The 15,982-nt window shown below is 53.2% G+C and overlaps 1 protein-coding gene across 1 annotated transcript; it reads left to right on the top strand.

The window, feature by feature from the left end:
* The first annotated feature begins 8,150 nt into the window (after nt 1-8,150).
* Nucleotides 8,151-10,311, top strand: HOXC11 (homeobox C11). The gene is made up of 2 exons (XM_037847912.1): nt 8,151-8,826; nt 10,079-10,311. The coding sequence occupies exons 1-2, from the start codon at nt 8,151-8,153 to the stop codon at nt 10,309-10,311; spliced, it is 909 nt and encodes a 302-aa protein (XP_037703840.1).
* Nucleotides 10,312-15,982: the final 5,671 nt, after the last annotated feature.

Genomic DNA, 15,982 nt, shown 5'->3' with positions numbered 1-15,982 from the left:
TTTGGAAATTGAACCCCCCCAGCTCCCCCACCCCCGCTTAGTCCCAGGAGCTGTGGGCTCTGTTCTTCCCATGCCCCCACAATTGAGGGCTTCACCCCCCTGCAGGCCACCTAGGTCACAGAGTCTTGGCAGGTGAGGCCAGAAAGGGAAAGACAGGGTCTTAGCATTGAACCAAGTTCATTATTGTCCCTGGGTGGGCACCGGGCCCCCAGACCGGCTTTCTTTCATGGAGCCTCCTCCCCAGGGTCATTTGGATGGGGGAAGAAGCTAGGAAGGCGCTGAGAAGGACAGTTGGTGGGGTGGAGGCTTGAAAATATTTTTCCTTGTTTCTGGGATTCAAGACAACAGAAGGCCGTGGGAAAGAAAGAAATTGATAGAGGCAGTGCCTGGGAGCCAGGCGAGAGAGAATCAAGGTGAGCCATGAACCCAGGAGGCAAGAACAAAAAGAAAGAGTGAAAGAAAAGGAACAGGAAGAGGAACATAAAAAGGTTTTTTGTTTTCTTTTTTTTTAAGGAAGGAAAAGACAGAAGGACAAAGGGGGGAATGAAAAAAAGGAAAGAAGAGAAAGAGAAAGACGGAGAGGGAAAGAGAAAAGGAGGGAGGGAGGCAGGGGCGAGGGTCGGCGGTTGATTTCGCTCTGCCTGGCTGCCTGCTGCAGTCTGGGTGGGCGGGGGGTGCCATGACAAAGTGAAGGTCAAGTTAGCTTCGTACCTTATAAGGAAGGCGTCGGTCCTCCATTTCAGCCTTTCTCTGTGCCAGGACGTGGCCATGGCATTTCTGGGCTTGTAAACACCGGACTCTTTGGGGTCTTAAAAAAAAAAATAAAGACCCCCTCCTTCCTTTATTGGGGGTGAGCTCGGCCAGCTGGGAGAAGCGGCGGACAGAGAAGTCGGCTAATGAAGACTCCAGGAAACTTTTCTCTCCTTTTCTCTCTCTCTGGCTCCCCTCCCCGCCAGCTGGGGCCCCCTCCGTCCCTCCCTCCTCCCCACCTCAACGCCTCTTTTTCTCTCTGTGTCTGGCTTCTTCCAGTATCTCTCGCCACTGTCTGTAACTCTGGGCTCGGTCTCTCCACTACCTTCCTTCCCCTACTGCAGACTTCTAAATCCGTTCCGTTCCACAGCGAAGCAGAAACAGGACATAAGAATTGGAGAGAAAATTAAACGTCATAAAGAAAATGTCATTTACAGCTTAAATGTCTGAATATTACGGTGTCCTTCAGAAAACAAGGCGGTACACTCGGTAAGGAGGAGGAGAAGTGAGGCAGCAGGGGAGGGAAGGGCTGGAATGGTAGGAGACTTGGATGTATTTATTTCTCAGATCCAGAGGCGGAAAGAAAAGGGGAGAAGCAGGGAAGCGAGAGAGAAGCCTTTTAAACCGGCAACTAGCAAAGAAGAAGGCTGCAGCCTATGGGGTGGGGAGCAAAGCCCACTTCGGCAGCAATCCGCGAGCGACGGGCGGGCTCAGCGGAGGCCTTGGGTATGGAGAAACAAGTATATTAAATGTTTGTTAGTCTGAGAAGAGGGTGGAGGTAGGGACGGGGGCTAGGAAGAGAGAGCCGGGGAGTAAGGCTGAGCCGCAGCGGGCTGGCGAGACAGAACGTGAGCTTCGGAGCGGCGGCGGCGGCGGCGACCCCCGGCGGCGGGCAGCGGGCGGGCTCTGCGGAAACCGCTGGGAGGAAGGAGCCTGAACTGGGATCCTTTCCCTCCAGGTTAGCACGGGGACCGGGGGTGGTGCAGATGGAGAGCGCGCGCGCCAGAGAGACAGAGAAACTGGTAAGGGAGGTATTTCCGGAGGACTCACCTTCTTTCTCCTGGAACTCACAGCTTGTTTTCGTCTCCTCTGTGCCTGCGGAGCCCTTTTTAGGCCTAATCATTGCTTTTTTAATTAGAATTTTAATGACAGAGGAAGGGAGGAGTGCTCTGAAAGCAATGATGGGGGCTTCTGGTTAAATCTGATGTTCCATAAGTCTCTAATTGTTGTCACCTCCGCCCTCCCCACCTGGAAAACTGGCCGCTGAGATCAACCCCCTCCCACTTTACCTACCTGGCCGAGGGTGCTCAAGGGCTGTTAGGGACCTGAGGTGTGGTCCGGGGCCTGGGAGGAAGTAGGCAGGAGCAGCAGAGGCAGACAGTGGAGCTCCCAGGCCTCAATGCCTGGCGCCCTCCCACCCTGTGTTCTGATAATGAAAAACAAAGGGGAAGGATTTGATGATTTCTGTTGATGTTAGAGGAACCTGGCTTTCAAAACAGCTTTTGACCCCGGGATCTAAAGTGATAAGCTTCTCTCCTGCAGACATCTAATCTGGGCAAAGTGCCACTTACATCCAATTGCTTGGGCTCAAGGGGCTAAAGGGGTGGCCAGTGTGGGAATATTTGCTGCCAGGAAGCTCCCGGAAGGGAGCAGCAGGCCCTCTTTGGCAATATCTAGAGTTCCATGGAGAGTATTCCAAAAGGCCAGAATGGACTGGGGAAACACTTTCCGATGCCCCCGCAGCCCTGGGTAGAAGGGCCCCTGGAAGTGAGGGGGTTTCCAAGCTGGGGAGCTTCCCCCTAGTGTGGGAAGACAAAGACAGCCAGACCTCACCCCACAAAATACAATAATGTGCTTGTGTCTGTGACAAAAAAAAAATTAATTTAAATTTTTAAAGAATTGGCAGTCACTTGGATGATTTAGGGCTTTGCAGGGAGTGGGGTAGAATCAGACACCCTGGTGAAGGCAGAGGCTAAGTGTGATTCAGGGTAGGCGGGGGAATCTGAGGGGGTAAGTCTGGGAAGGTGCCCCCCAAACCCATTTCCTCCAAGAAGCCAAACACAATAGGACTCAATATTGAAAAACACCAGATCATCTGCTTCTAAGGGGCATAAACAGGCCAAGCGGATGCATGTTAATAAAACCCGCAAAAGCCCAGACAGGAACACTTAAAATGCCCCAGAAACAAAGCACACCGTGACAAATTCTCCCCAGCACACAAGGACATGCACCAGAATGTTCCCAGGCACGGAGAGACCTTCCCCACCTCAGACCTTCACCCGAGGATACTCAGGTGTACCTGCCCACCAAGAACACATGCAAATTTGTGCACTCTCCTAACCCTACCCACAGAAACCCGGGGGTGGGGTAGGGTGGGGGTGTCAAGGGGACAGTCACCCGCTGCACACATACCCCACAGAGCCAGGCCGGTGTCTCCTGAGCCTCGCTAATACACGATCCATACCCGGAGATAGAAGTCTAGACAATAGACGGCTGTTTATGACAAGAAGGCTCTCCAAGTTTGGGGCTGGGCGATAAATCTCTGGCGAATCTTCCTGTAACTCAACTTCTGGCTGTAGTGGCGAGAGATCCACAGAGACCACAGAGAGGAAAGCAGCAAAATGGGGGAGTCTTTAAAATCATGAGCAGAGACTGCTTGCCCGCTGGGGTTAGCGCAGGCCGCCACCCTCGCCCCCCTCACGCCATGCAGCGTGTCCACACTGTGGAAGCTTTCGGATTAAGCCTCAGAACACAGGGAAGTCAGCCCGCCCTGGCTTCCAGGCTCCCGGAAGGAAATCAGGGTTAAATGTGTAGGCAGACAGCAGACACTGGAGGCTGGAACAGACTCAAAAACCGTTCTTACTGGAGGCAAAACGTCTTTTTTGTTGATGACTGGAGATCTTGCTATGTGTCACCTGAATTTTTTCACCCTACGCCTCTCTCTCATTCTCTCTCCCCCTTTTCCTTTTTGGATTGATGGGCTGTTCCCTTTTGCATTTTCCACCCAGGCGTCTGATTACAAGTAAAGAGCCACTGAAGTTGATCTCATAAAAATGCCACGGGCTCACTTTGATCAGCTTAGACTGGGTCCGAGCCTAAATAGGCGCTAAAGTCAGGGAATGGAGGCCTCGGTCAACCGGTCCCGGATCCCGCCGCTGCGAAATGGGAGATCCAGGTGGCCCGGCGACGCAAGCCCTCTGGGAAAAGGCATTTTCTGTGCTGCTACAACTGGGTTTAGGTACTGAGGCCCAGTGATAACGGCTCTATTTTCAGACTGTTTTAAAGACAGTTCCTTCATTTTAGAGCATTTGGCAAGGGGGCCAATGAAACTGGCTCGTAAAATGGTTTTTTTATAGGGAGAAATGGGACCGCTTGCTAGCCTCCTGGGACAATCTCTCCGCTGAGGAAGCTGGGTGGGGTCGCGGGGGTGGAGTAGCTGTGGTTCTCCCCCCCACTCCCAGGCGGCTCATGGGCCAGAGGAACTTCCAAGCCGGGTCCAATTCCCTTAGGTGCTCTGACTTGGGGACCGCAGGCTTGGGATGCCCAGGGTTAAGGGGAGGTGGGAGTCCTGAACCCGCGATGCCTGCCCCTTTCCACTTCCCTGGTTGAGAGTCCAGAGTGTCCCCAGTGCCTGATAAACCTCTGGCCTGAGAATCCCACTGGCACACTAAAGGCAAGGATTATTCTCTAAGGGAGGGAAATATGCTCAAAAAGGTGCAAGCCAATTTCTAAGGAAGATTCCTCTTCGACATCCCAGCCTCGGTACCACTGAGAGTGTCCCTGTGTGGGACTCTCTCTCTCTGCCTATCTTATGACTCCACGCAGGGGCTGAACTCACAGCCCAAACCTAAGGGAGCTCTAACAGCTCCATTTCTCACCCCAGAGTTTTCCTCTCTGCTCATGGTCTATGGGGTGGGCCCCTTTCCCTACCACGATCTGCTTTCTAGAACCCAGGAGGTGGACATTCTGCTTTCCAGCACCCAGGAGGTAAACAGTCTGCAAGGCAGCTCCAGCGCCGTGTGCAGGAGGCTGAGCTGGGAATCTCCCAAGCTGGAATTCAGGAGATACTGCCCCTTCTGAAGTCACCCCTGGTGTATGTGTGTGGGAGGCAAGGGCACTGGAGTCCGTGGTGGCTCTGGCCAGACTAAAGCGGCTGCCGCCCAGACCGCAGCTGCCTGCTAGCGGCAAGGCTGGAGGGCGGTGCTGACCGAGGCCATCGAGAGCCAGTAGGGAGGACAGGATGGATGCTGCTTCTGAGGATTTCAGGTGAAGGCTGGAACTCCAGGTCTTTGGAGGGGCCCGAGGCCCCACAGGGTGAAAAAAAAAAAAAAAAAAAAAACCGCCTCCACTCTAGGGAGTGGGGTCTACAGGGCTGTTGGGGAGGAATTTTGGGGGCCACAGATGGATCCCAGGTTGGGGGAAGTGTGTGTGCCCTGGCCAGAAGCCGCTGTGAGAGAGTGCAGCCTGGGGCAAGCAGCTTAGCAATGCTTCAGGGTGGCCTAGACCCAGGACCTGTCAGGGAGGCCGCTACCCCACACCACGGGCATTTTTGCCAATCAACACCTTGCTGACCTCAGCGGCCAGAGCTCTCTCTCCTTGACCCCAGCAGGTACTGCCAGTTGCTGGAATTTTTTAAAGTTGTTGAAAAATTAAATCAGACCAAAACCAGAAAAAAAATTAAATTTGGTGCCTCATTTTTAGGGAAACAGTACTGTTTCCCAGAAACCTCAGTTGGGAGACCCGAGAGTTTCCTGGAGATCAACTCCTTTGACATTCTTTCTTGCCTTCCTTTTTTGTTTCAAGGAAACAGAGCCGCCAGCAGCTCCTTGCAGCTGCCCGGGTCACTTTTATGGTGGCCCTGGAATAAACTTTGGTGGTCAAATTCAAGTGCTCAGGCCCACAGCTGTTTCTTTACAGGAAGCCCCCCACCCCCAACCATCAGCCCCTGGCTGGGTAGAATTCACCCAGGGGACTTGGGCCCTACATGGCCCTGAAAGCCGGGAAGGGGAAGAAGGCAGGGCCTTGGGTGGCACATGGGAAAAGTGGGAGCTAAGACTCTGGACTCTCACCCATACCTCTGCAAGGGATAGGGGTACTTCTCACCTCCTCTCACTGGTTCATATCACTGGGGAACAGTTTGCCTCCAATACACTGGAGTTTAATGATGACAGTGTGGACCCCATAAAAGGCACAGTCTGTAGTTCCCCACCATTATAATTTAAAACGCTGGCCCCAGCTCACCCTATAAAAAGGACTAGAGGAAGGAGGACAAGCAACAGATTCTTCTTCTCCAGGCCCCTTCCTAACCAAGAAGTCCCACACTTTTGATCCTCCAATCTATTTCCTCTATGCCTTCAGTTAAGATCTGGTCCGGAATAAAGAAGCACGTGGGAAGCAACACCAGGTACTGAGTGGAGAGAGGGTGCCAGAGGCCTGTCTCCAGAAATTTCACAGCCACTCTGAGAAGCCCACCTCACAGAAGGGACCCATGGCCAAGGAAGACTCTACCTTAGTTGTTACTCTAAAGGATGAGCAAGTTTGGGGAGGCAGGAAGGTTAAGGAGGAATGAATTTGGGGGGTAGTATTTGGAGACAAGGTACCATTTTTAGTGCCCCTTCCCCCTTATGTTTTGGGGACCTCAGTACCCCTTCCTGCTTAGGAAAGAAAAATCAAGCCCAAATACAAATTTACAGTGAAAACCAATTTTAATCAAGATATAAAGAGGGTTTGGATCATTTGGGGCTTTCCTTGAGACACAGTGGACTGAGTCTTTGGAGGCTTTAGTTCCTCCCCTCCTTCCCAAACAAATTGTGCCCAGTTTGGATCCCAGTTGTGCTCCTCCTTGGATCTAAGGTTGCTTTCTGTTCATGCTGGTTGCCCCGGCTCCTTGGACTCAGTCCAGAACCTTTCAATAAACAGATTTTCAGCTGTCCAGCTGTGCCCTGTGGTGCCCAGAGGGATGGGGAGCAAGTGAGGGCAGAACCGCCAAGTCTGCCCCTTGGTCACAGCCATCTAAGAGGCAGGCAGATGTGAAGGAGGGCAGGACAGGGCTAAGAGAGAGGAAGGGGGCACCACAGAGTGGCTGCAATTTTAGGGAGCCGAGCTGGGGGCTTTCACTACAGAACAGCCCTTGGCCCTTTCCTGCCAACCCGGGGACCACAGCTTTCTTCCATTGCCCTGCTCCTCTGTCCTAAAGACCCAGTCCTGGCCCCACCGCCCACTGCATAACCCCCAAATCAGTGAAGGATGGGAGTCCCAAACCCAGTCCCTCCACCATACCCTTCCTGAGTCCTGACCCCAGGCTCCTTTTCAGTCCACTGACTGAGGCTGAGCCTTCAACCCAAAGGGCCCTGACAGAGAAGATACATAGCTCTGGTTCCAACCTTTTTCCTTGGGGCTTGGGATTTTTTAAATCCACAGTGGATGCAGCTTTCTGCACATTGATTGACAATAAAGGCAGGCATGAAATATTCACCCAGGGCCACTCTCTCATACTAAATATTTAACACAACATTAGAGAAGGTTTTTCCCAGACTTCGCCAGGCACCGGCTGGGCGGCTGGCGCACTGCTCACCACTCGTTTATGACTAATTCGGAGTCCCTGGCTGGCGGCAGCACAGCAAGCCAGGCAAAGTTGGGACTCTGGCTTGCAGCTGGGCTGCCTCACCTTTGGGAAACTTCATATACTCTTCTCAGAGAGTCTCCCCAAAGGAGAAAGGGAGTCTTGACACCCAGCCCCGGCCAGGAGAAGAACCAACTTCAAACTCTTGTAAACAGACACTGACCTTCTGTGGGTCGGAGGGGTAAGAGTCCCTGAGACTTGGGGTGGGGAGGTAAGGATTCACTTCTCTCTGGAAATCAGGCAGAGGGGAAAGATTTCCTCGTCCCCAGCCCCCACCTCAGTAGTGGGCTGATCACTGGGAGGAGGCAAGACCCCCCCATAGGAGAGCGCTCCCCTCCATCCCCCAATCCTGGGGAAAAAAAAAAAAAGCGAGAGAGCAGCAGCTAGAAAAAAACACAATTACCCCCTCCCAGCCGCCGCCCCCGCCCATCCCACCGCCCACCCCACCCCAACCCTCTCTCTCCTCCTTTGCTCGCTCTATGGAATGGAGAGGAGGGGAGTGAGGAAAGAAAAACGAATACAAATCTGCAATTGATTTTCATAATGTTTCTGCGGTGTTTGCAAACCAATCGCCTGAACGTCCCCGATCTTACCTAAGAGAGAACCCCTCCTACGTCTGCGAAGTGCTCGGAACTGATATATGACAATATCTACTTTGGATCACGTGCTCGGGGAGAGAGACTAAGACGGATAACGCGTCATCTTGCCTTCCCAAATTTTCCCCCCTCGCTACACCGGGTCCAAAACCTCCATCCGGAGCCGGCAGGAGAGGAGAACGATGTTTAACTCGGTCAACCTGGGCAACTTCTGCTCGCCGTCGCGCAAGGAAAGGGGCGCTGATTTCGGCGAGCGAGGGAGCTGCGCCTCCAACCTCTATCTGCCCAGTTGCACTTACTACGTGCCCGAGTTCTCCACGGTCTCCTCGTTCCTGCCCCAGGGCCCCTCTCGTCAGATTTCCTATCCCTACTCGGCCCAAGTGCCCCCGGTCCGGGAGGTCTCCTACGGCCTGGAGCCATCCGGCAAGTGGCACCACCGGAACAGCTACTCCTCCTGCTATGCGGCGGCCGACGAGCTTATGCACCGAGAATGCCTGCCTCCTTCCACCGTCACTGAGATCCTCATGAAAAACGAAGGCTCCTACGGCGGCCACCACCACCCCAGCGCCCCGCACGCAGCCCCCGCCGGCTTCTACTCCTCAGTCAACAAGAACAGCGTCCTGCCTCAAGCTTTCGACCGCTTCTTCGACAACGCCTACTGCGGTGGCGGCGACGCACCCGCCGAGCCCCCCTGCTCCGGCAAGGGCGAGGCCAAGGGGGAGCCCGAGGCGCCCCCGGCCTCGGGACTGGCGTCCCGGGCCGAGGCGGGTGCCGAAGCCGAGGAGGAGAACACGAATCCCAGCTCGTCCGGTTCAGCCCACTCGGCCGCCAAGGAGCCGGTCAAGGGAGCCGCCCCCAGTAGGTAGCAGCGGCCGGGAACTGGAGGGCAGCGAGGGAAGGAAGGGCAGAGGGAGGGCGAGAGTAGGGGCGAGGCGAGGGGAGTGGGGACGGCCTCGTGTTTTGGGTCAGTCCGATTTTATGTGGAGTTTTATAAGCATTCAAAGGATTTTATTATAACCTACAAAGCCCTGTCTCCCAACGACTCGACTTTTTACGATGGAGAAGGGGTGGGGAGGGAGGGAAAAGGGCTCTTTAGAAAAGCCGGGTGAACCCCCCTCCCCCGTTATGCCCCTCGGTCTGTGAAATTTTTAAAAGTGCCACCATCGCGGACGATATTAACTTTGATCGTGAACTTAGAGGAGCATTTAAGGACGGATGGGGAGCCGGGCTGCCGTGGGGTGGGAGGGAGGGGAGGGGTGGAGGGGGAGAAAGGGAGGGCGAGGGAAAGACACAGGGAGAAACCCAGAGAGGGGGAGAGGTGGGGGAGAGGCAATGGAGCAGAACCTGAGGCCAGAGAGGCGAGCCAGGGCCGCTCTGCTTCTTTTAAAAACAAATTTTGAAAATGTTCAAACTATGTGTCCGCGGGTCCTGGAGCAGAAACCTCAGCAGCCCAGGGGTCGGCGGCCGCACGGGAATGGGGTGAGGAGGCTCAGAGGCCACTCTGTTGCAAGCGGGGGTCTCAGCGCTTCTCCCGGGTCCCGGACCTCCGCGCCGGCCTAGCCCGGCAGCTTGGAAGGAGCGGCCCCGCCGGCGTCCCGCGGCGCCAGGGCCCCGGAAGCGGCTCTCGGGTGTCTTTGGGGTCTGTTGTCTCTCTTCCTCCCCGCCACCCCAGTGCTCTCTTCGGATCTCACTTCTTCGCGCCTATTCTCCGGGGTTCCCCCAGATTTCTGGGGGAGGGGATGGGGGGTTTTCAGAGCCACTGGGAGGGCAGCAGGGTCGAGACTGAGCAGGCAGGGGGCCCGCGGGCACGCACGTGGCTCCGGCGGCTGGCTCTCCTTCTCCCCCAGACCCCGTCTGCCCCGGCTCTCAGGCTCTCGCGTGGGGGGCGAAGTGGGGCGCGGGTCCCTCAGCAGCCGGGGATTGGGATGAGCTGTTAGACACGGCAGGGTGGTCGCGGCTTCCCCACGCGCTGCGGACCCGCAAGGAGAGCCGGCCGGCCTGGCGGGAGGGCTGGGAGAAGGGCCTCTGAGCGCTCCGCGGGCTGGGGTCGCCCGGGTCTCACGTGTCTCTCTCCCCCTCTCCTCGCACTTGCCCCCTCTCCTCCCTCCAGACGCCCCCCGCACCCGCAAGAAGCGCTGTCCTTATTCGAAATTCCAGATCCGGGAACTGGAGCGAGAATTTTTCTTCAACGTGTATATCAACAAAGAGAAGCGGCTGCAGCTGTCCCGGATGCTGAACCTGACGGACCGACAAGTGAAAATTTGGTTTCAGAACAGAAGGATGAAAGAAAAAAAACTGAGCAGAGACCGGCTGCAGTATTTCTCGGGAAATCCTCTGCTGTAACCGCAGACCAGGCCCTTTTACGGGACGGGGGAGAGGGGGAAATTATTTTATTTTATTTTTTATTTTTATTTTCGAACTCGCCTTCTTTCCGCGGGTGGAAGACTAGACTGTGGCCCCGGCTGGCCCCCACTCTCCTTGCCGACACTTCTTTCGGGAATCTCCTTCACCTACGACCTAACTCTCGCTGTGGGCCCGGGGACCAGGCCTGAAAGGGGGTAAAGGGAAGTGTCTGACCCACGGCGAGTGGACACCGTTGGCGCCGAGGCCAAGACTCTTGATTTAAAAGAAAACTCGCCTCGCGACAAATGTCTTGCTGCTCGGATTGGGTGGGGGGAGGGGCGAGAGTAGTGGGCGCCTGAGACCAACAATCCTTGAACTAAAAGCCTTCCCTTGCCCAAGTGAAAGAATTCGCCAAGACACCGTGTCTGCGAGGGAAAACCTCTCGGGCTCCACGCCCCTACCCCACCTCGCCCCACTGCTAGGGGGCAGCTAAATGTGATCCTGCCTTGCTGTGAAATTTCTGTAACTTTGACCTGATGTTAAGTGTGCAAAGTCCGTGTCCTACCTCCGTCTGTGCCCAGACCCCGCCCGAGCCTAGCTGTTCTCCCTGTAAATGTGTAGAGCCCTCCTTTGAAATTTCTTAAGTGGTGCACTGAGGTTTCCTAACCTTTTTCCAAGCCTTGCCCCACTCCATGGGTTTATAGCTATACTCTATGCAGTTGTTACCTCTTTTTTTTTTTTTTTTTAAGAAAAAAAAAAAAGATTGGGGTGGAGGTAGCTTTAAGGAGTTGGGTTTGGGCGCCTCCCCCATGCTGGGGCCTGAATATTTGTAAATACATTTCGCAAGCGTTTCTTTCTACCCGAAGGGGATGGGGGTGGGGGGACGCGCCTGGAATGAGATTCCAATCGCCCACCCCTCTCCATGTGCGTGGGTGAGTGTGTACATGTGCAATCCCTGTCCTGCTCCTGTCCCAGAGGGATTGCTGTGAATTTTTTTTTTTTGGTGGCAAATAAAGATATTTCATTCTGTTCAATATTATGATTTTATTTGACCCTTTTATTCTCCCATCTCCTCTTAAAACCCTGGGTGCTCCCAAGATAGAGGAGAATGGGCAGGAGTGGGGTCGGAGAGCACAGGCCTGAAGAGGTGAAGTAGGCCGGTAGGCCGGAGCCCGCGGGCCTGCACCATTCTGCGCTGGCAGGGGCATGAGTGTGCGGGAGCTTTCTCCCGCTCTCAAGCTGCGGATATTCCACAGTTACTCTTAAGCTCTCCTTTCTCACGTGCAGCTCGAGCTGTGTCCAAACGCCCAGCAATGCTTTCCGTTTAAGTACACGTTTGTTGTGGAGTTAATTGTAACCATCATCGAATTTAAATTTATAGGAATTTTCTTGGCTCCACCGCCCTCCCACCAGATGTCTCCGTCTGTCGCAGTTAAATGTGTAGGGCTGAGGATAGGGCTTTCGTTTTTTTCTCTGTGAGATGACTGTATTAGAATTTTTATATACAGTTTTGAAGGAAGGAGGGGAGAGGAGGGGAAACCAGCCCCCTCCTTTTCCTTTCAGATGCCCCTGGGGGTAGGAAGGTGGGGCCAGGCTCTTCCCTTCAGGCACAAATGGCTCCTCCAGAGACAACAAGATGCCTAGGCTGGGGCACCATGAGGTTTATACATTGGGTCTCCTAGAGCAGAGAACCCCAGAGATTAGTTTTGTATGGGGCTGGCATGTGGAGCGGCCCTGGGGAAGGAGGCGACCCATGGTGACAGTTGCCACACCCATCTATATTTGCTGCATGTTTCTTCTGTATAAAGATAACCATGGTCCTTTCAGTGCTTTCGGTAAGGGGACTTGGGCAGTGTATGTTACCAAATTTGTTGTTTGGGGGCAGAGGTTAGGAAACAGTACTCTCATCATTCCCCTCTCTTTCAACTGTTCTTGTGTAATTCACAGAAAATGTTTTTGTCACTATAATTCTGTTGGATGAAAGATAAAAGCACCATGACTGTCGCTTCTGGGGTCCATCATTTTTAATGGCAGGGATTCTGCAGTTTAGGTGTCTGAATCCTTAATTTGCAAATGTGGGTTTCGAGACAAGATACACAAACTTGGGTGTACATATAGCCCCACAATTTCCCCATGTGCCCTCATAAGTAGTTTATTTTAGTCAATGTGCCTGTGGGTACACATGAGAAAGAATGTTATTTGTACACTTTTGCCTATAATATGGAGTAAATATGAGCACTTGCCCCACTGGTGTCCTCCAGCATGTGTGACCATCCACAGTGTTTGGTGAGTGCCGGCAGGAATGCAACTGAGGGTCTTGTGTATGTATGTGTGTGTGTGTGTGTGTGTGTGCACGCACCCGAGCACGACAATTCTCTGGCTGTATTTATCCACTAATCACAACGGGAAGCATTGGCCTGCTAGCTATGTTTTCTGTAGAACAGGATGGAGATAATTCTTTAGAATGGACCAGTTTATAAAGCAAAATATTAATCTCCAACTGACTCCTGATTTGGGAGAAAAATATTTAAAATCCACAGTTGCCACTTTCCTTGCCTTGTGCAGCCCCAGAATGGGTTTCTGAAGGAGTGGTGGTCATCTTGAAGGAAAAACAAAGGTTTCTGTGATCCAAGCCCAGCAACCTGTCAGTCTTTAGCTACCCTATGAAAAGAAGAAAAAAGGGGGTCTCTGTCCCCCAAACAAACCCACCTTCTGGCCCCTAGGATGTCCAGCCCCCCATGCCTTGGGCACAGCTTCTCTGGGTAATCCCCTTCAGCAGTGGCGCTGCCAGGGAACAAAAGAACCTCGTCTAGACGCCGCCATAAAGCGCCCCCCCTCCCCGCCTTCTAAACCCAGTTTCATTTCGCCCTTAACGACCCAGTCTGGCCTGTGTTAGAAAACGCTTCCGCCCTAAATAGTAAACAAATCTGCAGCGGACGGTCTTGGCTCCTCCAGCCCACCCCAGGCCCCCCTCCCCTTGCCCCACATTTTCCTTCTTCTTCAGCCTTTCTCAGCTCCCCAGCCTCTCCAACCCCCCCCCCCCAGTAAATAAACCCGAGGCCGAGTTCAAAGTTTCCTGGAGCTAAGGAGGAATGTTGGTTGTAAAAATCCAAGTTTATAGCGCACGTGGGAGTTTACAAGGGTATTAAGTGGTGTGGGCTGAGAAAGAGCGCCCCGGATCCCTCCCCTCCCTCTATGGGCTTTGGGGGTGCATGGGGAACCTGGGGGACTTGAAAGGAGAAATCGGTTGGGGAAACCCACATTTGGTGTTACTTTGTCTCTCAGACCCCCTAGTTTGTTGGGGAAGGGCAGTGCAAAGGCCTCTTGGAAGAAAGCTCACAACCCCCACTGAGCATCTCTGAGAGAAAGCCCCCAGGTCTTGGGTGTCCTATATGGAGGCTTTGGGGGAACTCTGCTTTGCAGGAAGCCAGAAAGGTGCAGACCAGGCATCTGCAAGGTGAGCAGATTTGGAGATACCTAGATCCAGTATTCAAGCAGAGGGGAAGGAACTACCTTGGGCTAATTTCTCGAGTGGGCTGAGGGCAGAGAGGGTTTTTCTCACCAGGGCAAAGAACTTTGAACTTCAAGGGAGTCAAGGGCACCTCCCCTTTCCTCTCTCCGCCCCTCTCAGGAATCTGTAGGACAATTCCTTTCTGGACCAATATTCCCTGAAGGGGGCAGCCCCTGAGGTTTTCTGGTGCCCCCGGGCTGGATAACTCTGCTACACCCTCCCTGCTCATAGCCTGCCAGAACTGTGTACACGCGACTGCACTCTTTATTATTCATATAAACCTTTGCAAAAGGCAACGCCTGGGAAGTTTTTATAACTTTGTTTGGTATAAAAGTTTTACAAGATTCTCCCCTCCTTTAAAAAAAAAAAACTTAAAGTTTTGGTCCTGCCATGGAATAAACTCTCAGAATCCTGGGGAGGGAAAGGAAAGAGGGGCTCTGGGACCCAGAGGGTGTCTGGGGTGGCCTCTTTTTGCCTAAAGCAAACAAGTCTTGAAGATTTGGATCAATCCTTTCTGAGGTCCACTTTGAACTCTGCTTTTGGGGCTGCCAGCTGGCAGGGGCTGCAGACCTCAGGAGATTCCTGTCGATGTTGTTCTTGAGATGTGCCCTCAGAGCCCCCAAAGTTTGGAGATATATGTATATATATATATAAAATGTCTTCTGGGGTTGCCTAAAAATGAACAAGAACCCGTATCAGCATGACCAGACTTTTCCTATCACAACTGCTTGTCCTCATCCAGGCACTATGCTTTCTCTCTCTCTCACACACACACACATACACTCACATGCACACACACACAGCCCTGCATACACACCCCAATCCACTACACAGACTAGAGACCCATAACCTTGACCCAGACCGCCAGTTTGTGAGGGTCTGTGCACACACAGCCCTGCAGCCCACCGCCTGCAAAGTTAACAATGGGTTTGAAGAAAGGCAGAATCCAAAAAGCCAAGAAACTCCTGGTTGCAGGAGTGAAGGAGACAGAGGCCGGCAGGCTGCAACCCAGGATCCAGGAGAACAAAGCTGCCCGTGTGGCAATATAGCCTTGGGCTGCCGAGCTCACAGTGACCCCTCGGGCTTGCCCCCACCCGGGACCAACAGAGCCCCACACCCTCATTTCCTCTAACTCCAGCCTTGGGGACACCAATAGGGCTCAATTGGAGCCATTTTAGTGTTTGATTCTGGAAGTCCGGACACAGATGGGGCGACTTCTCCAAAGGCAGCCCTGTTGGACAAGGCTCCTTTGGGGTGAAGGAAGAGAAGATACCTCACCCCTGGAACTGGGAGCTTCAGGGAGCCATCTGTGTCAAAGGAGAAGTCCCCAGAGCCCACTTTTCCTTCCTTCTAATGGCGACTGCGGAGGCCCGGCTGCTGGAGGCACCTTGTGGGGAGCCAAGCTAAGACTGAAGGCGGAAGAAAGTCAACTCAAGCCTTAGCGGCAGGGCTGGGAAGCAATGCGACTGAGCCTGGTGCTTTCCCCCTCATCAAGTCCAATACAACAGAGAAAAATAAGAACGGCCAGGGGAGAAAGTCAAGAGGGAGGAAAAAAAATAGGGAAGAAAGAAAAGTTCAGACTAAATTGTGCAATAAAGAAAGAAGGAAAGATAAGAGGAAACTGTGAAATCAGAAAAACGAATTAAGAAAGAAAGAATGGATCGGGAAAAGAGAAGAAAGAAAAAAGTATTTTAAAAAAATGAAAAAGAAGGGAAGAAGGAAAGAGAAATGGAAAGAGAAAGAAGCAAATAAAGAGAAAGGATGAGGAAGACATGAGAAAGAAAGAAAGAAAGAAAGAAAGGAGATGGAAAACAGAGCAGACTGGCTAGGTCTCTGGATCCTCTGAAAGAAATTTAGCCGGTGAAGGAGGAGCCGGGTTTTCCTTCCGAGAAAGCTGATCCAACTGCAGCCCCCACTGCGGCTGGAAACTCGACCTTCTGGGACAACTTGGAAGCAAACCATTTAAGTGGGGAGCAGAGGCCTCCCTCCCCCCAAATATCCTCCCATCCATCTCCTCCTCCCAAAGCTTCTCTCCGAGGTGTTTGCTGTCTGGTTTCGATTCAGGAGGCAAAAGTTAAATAACTGGCAGTCTTCAGCAGAGCCAGGAAGCAGTCGGGCTGGTGGGATTTCAGACCTCGGGATGCAGGGATCGCAGGGAGT

The sequence above is a fragment of the Choloepus didactylus genome, chromosome 8 (genome assembly GCF_015220235.1).
Source record: "Choloepus didactylus isolate mChoDid1 chromosome 8, mChoDid1.pri, whole genome shotgun sequence".
Lineage (NCBI taxonomy): Eukaryota > Metazoa > Chordata > Mammalia > Pilosa > Megalonychidae > Choloepus > Choloepus didactylus.
The sequence above is the reverse complement of the archived record's forward strand: the minus strand, read 5'-3'. Positions and strand labels throughout refer to the sequence as shown.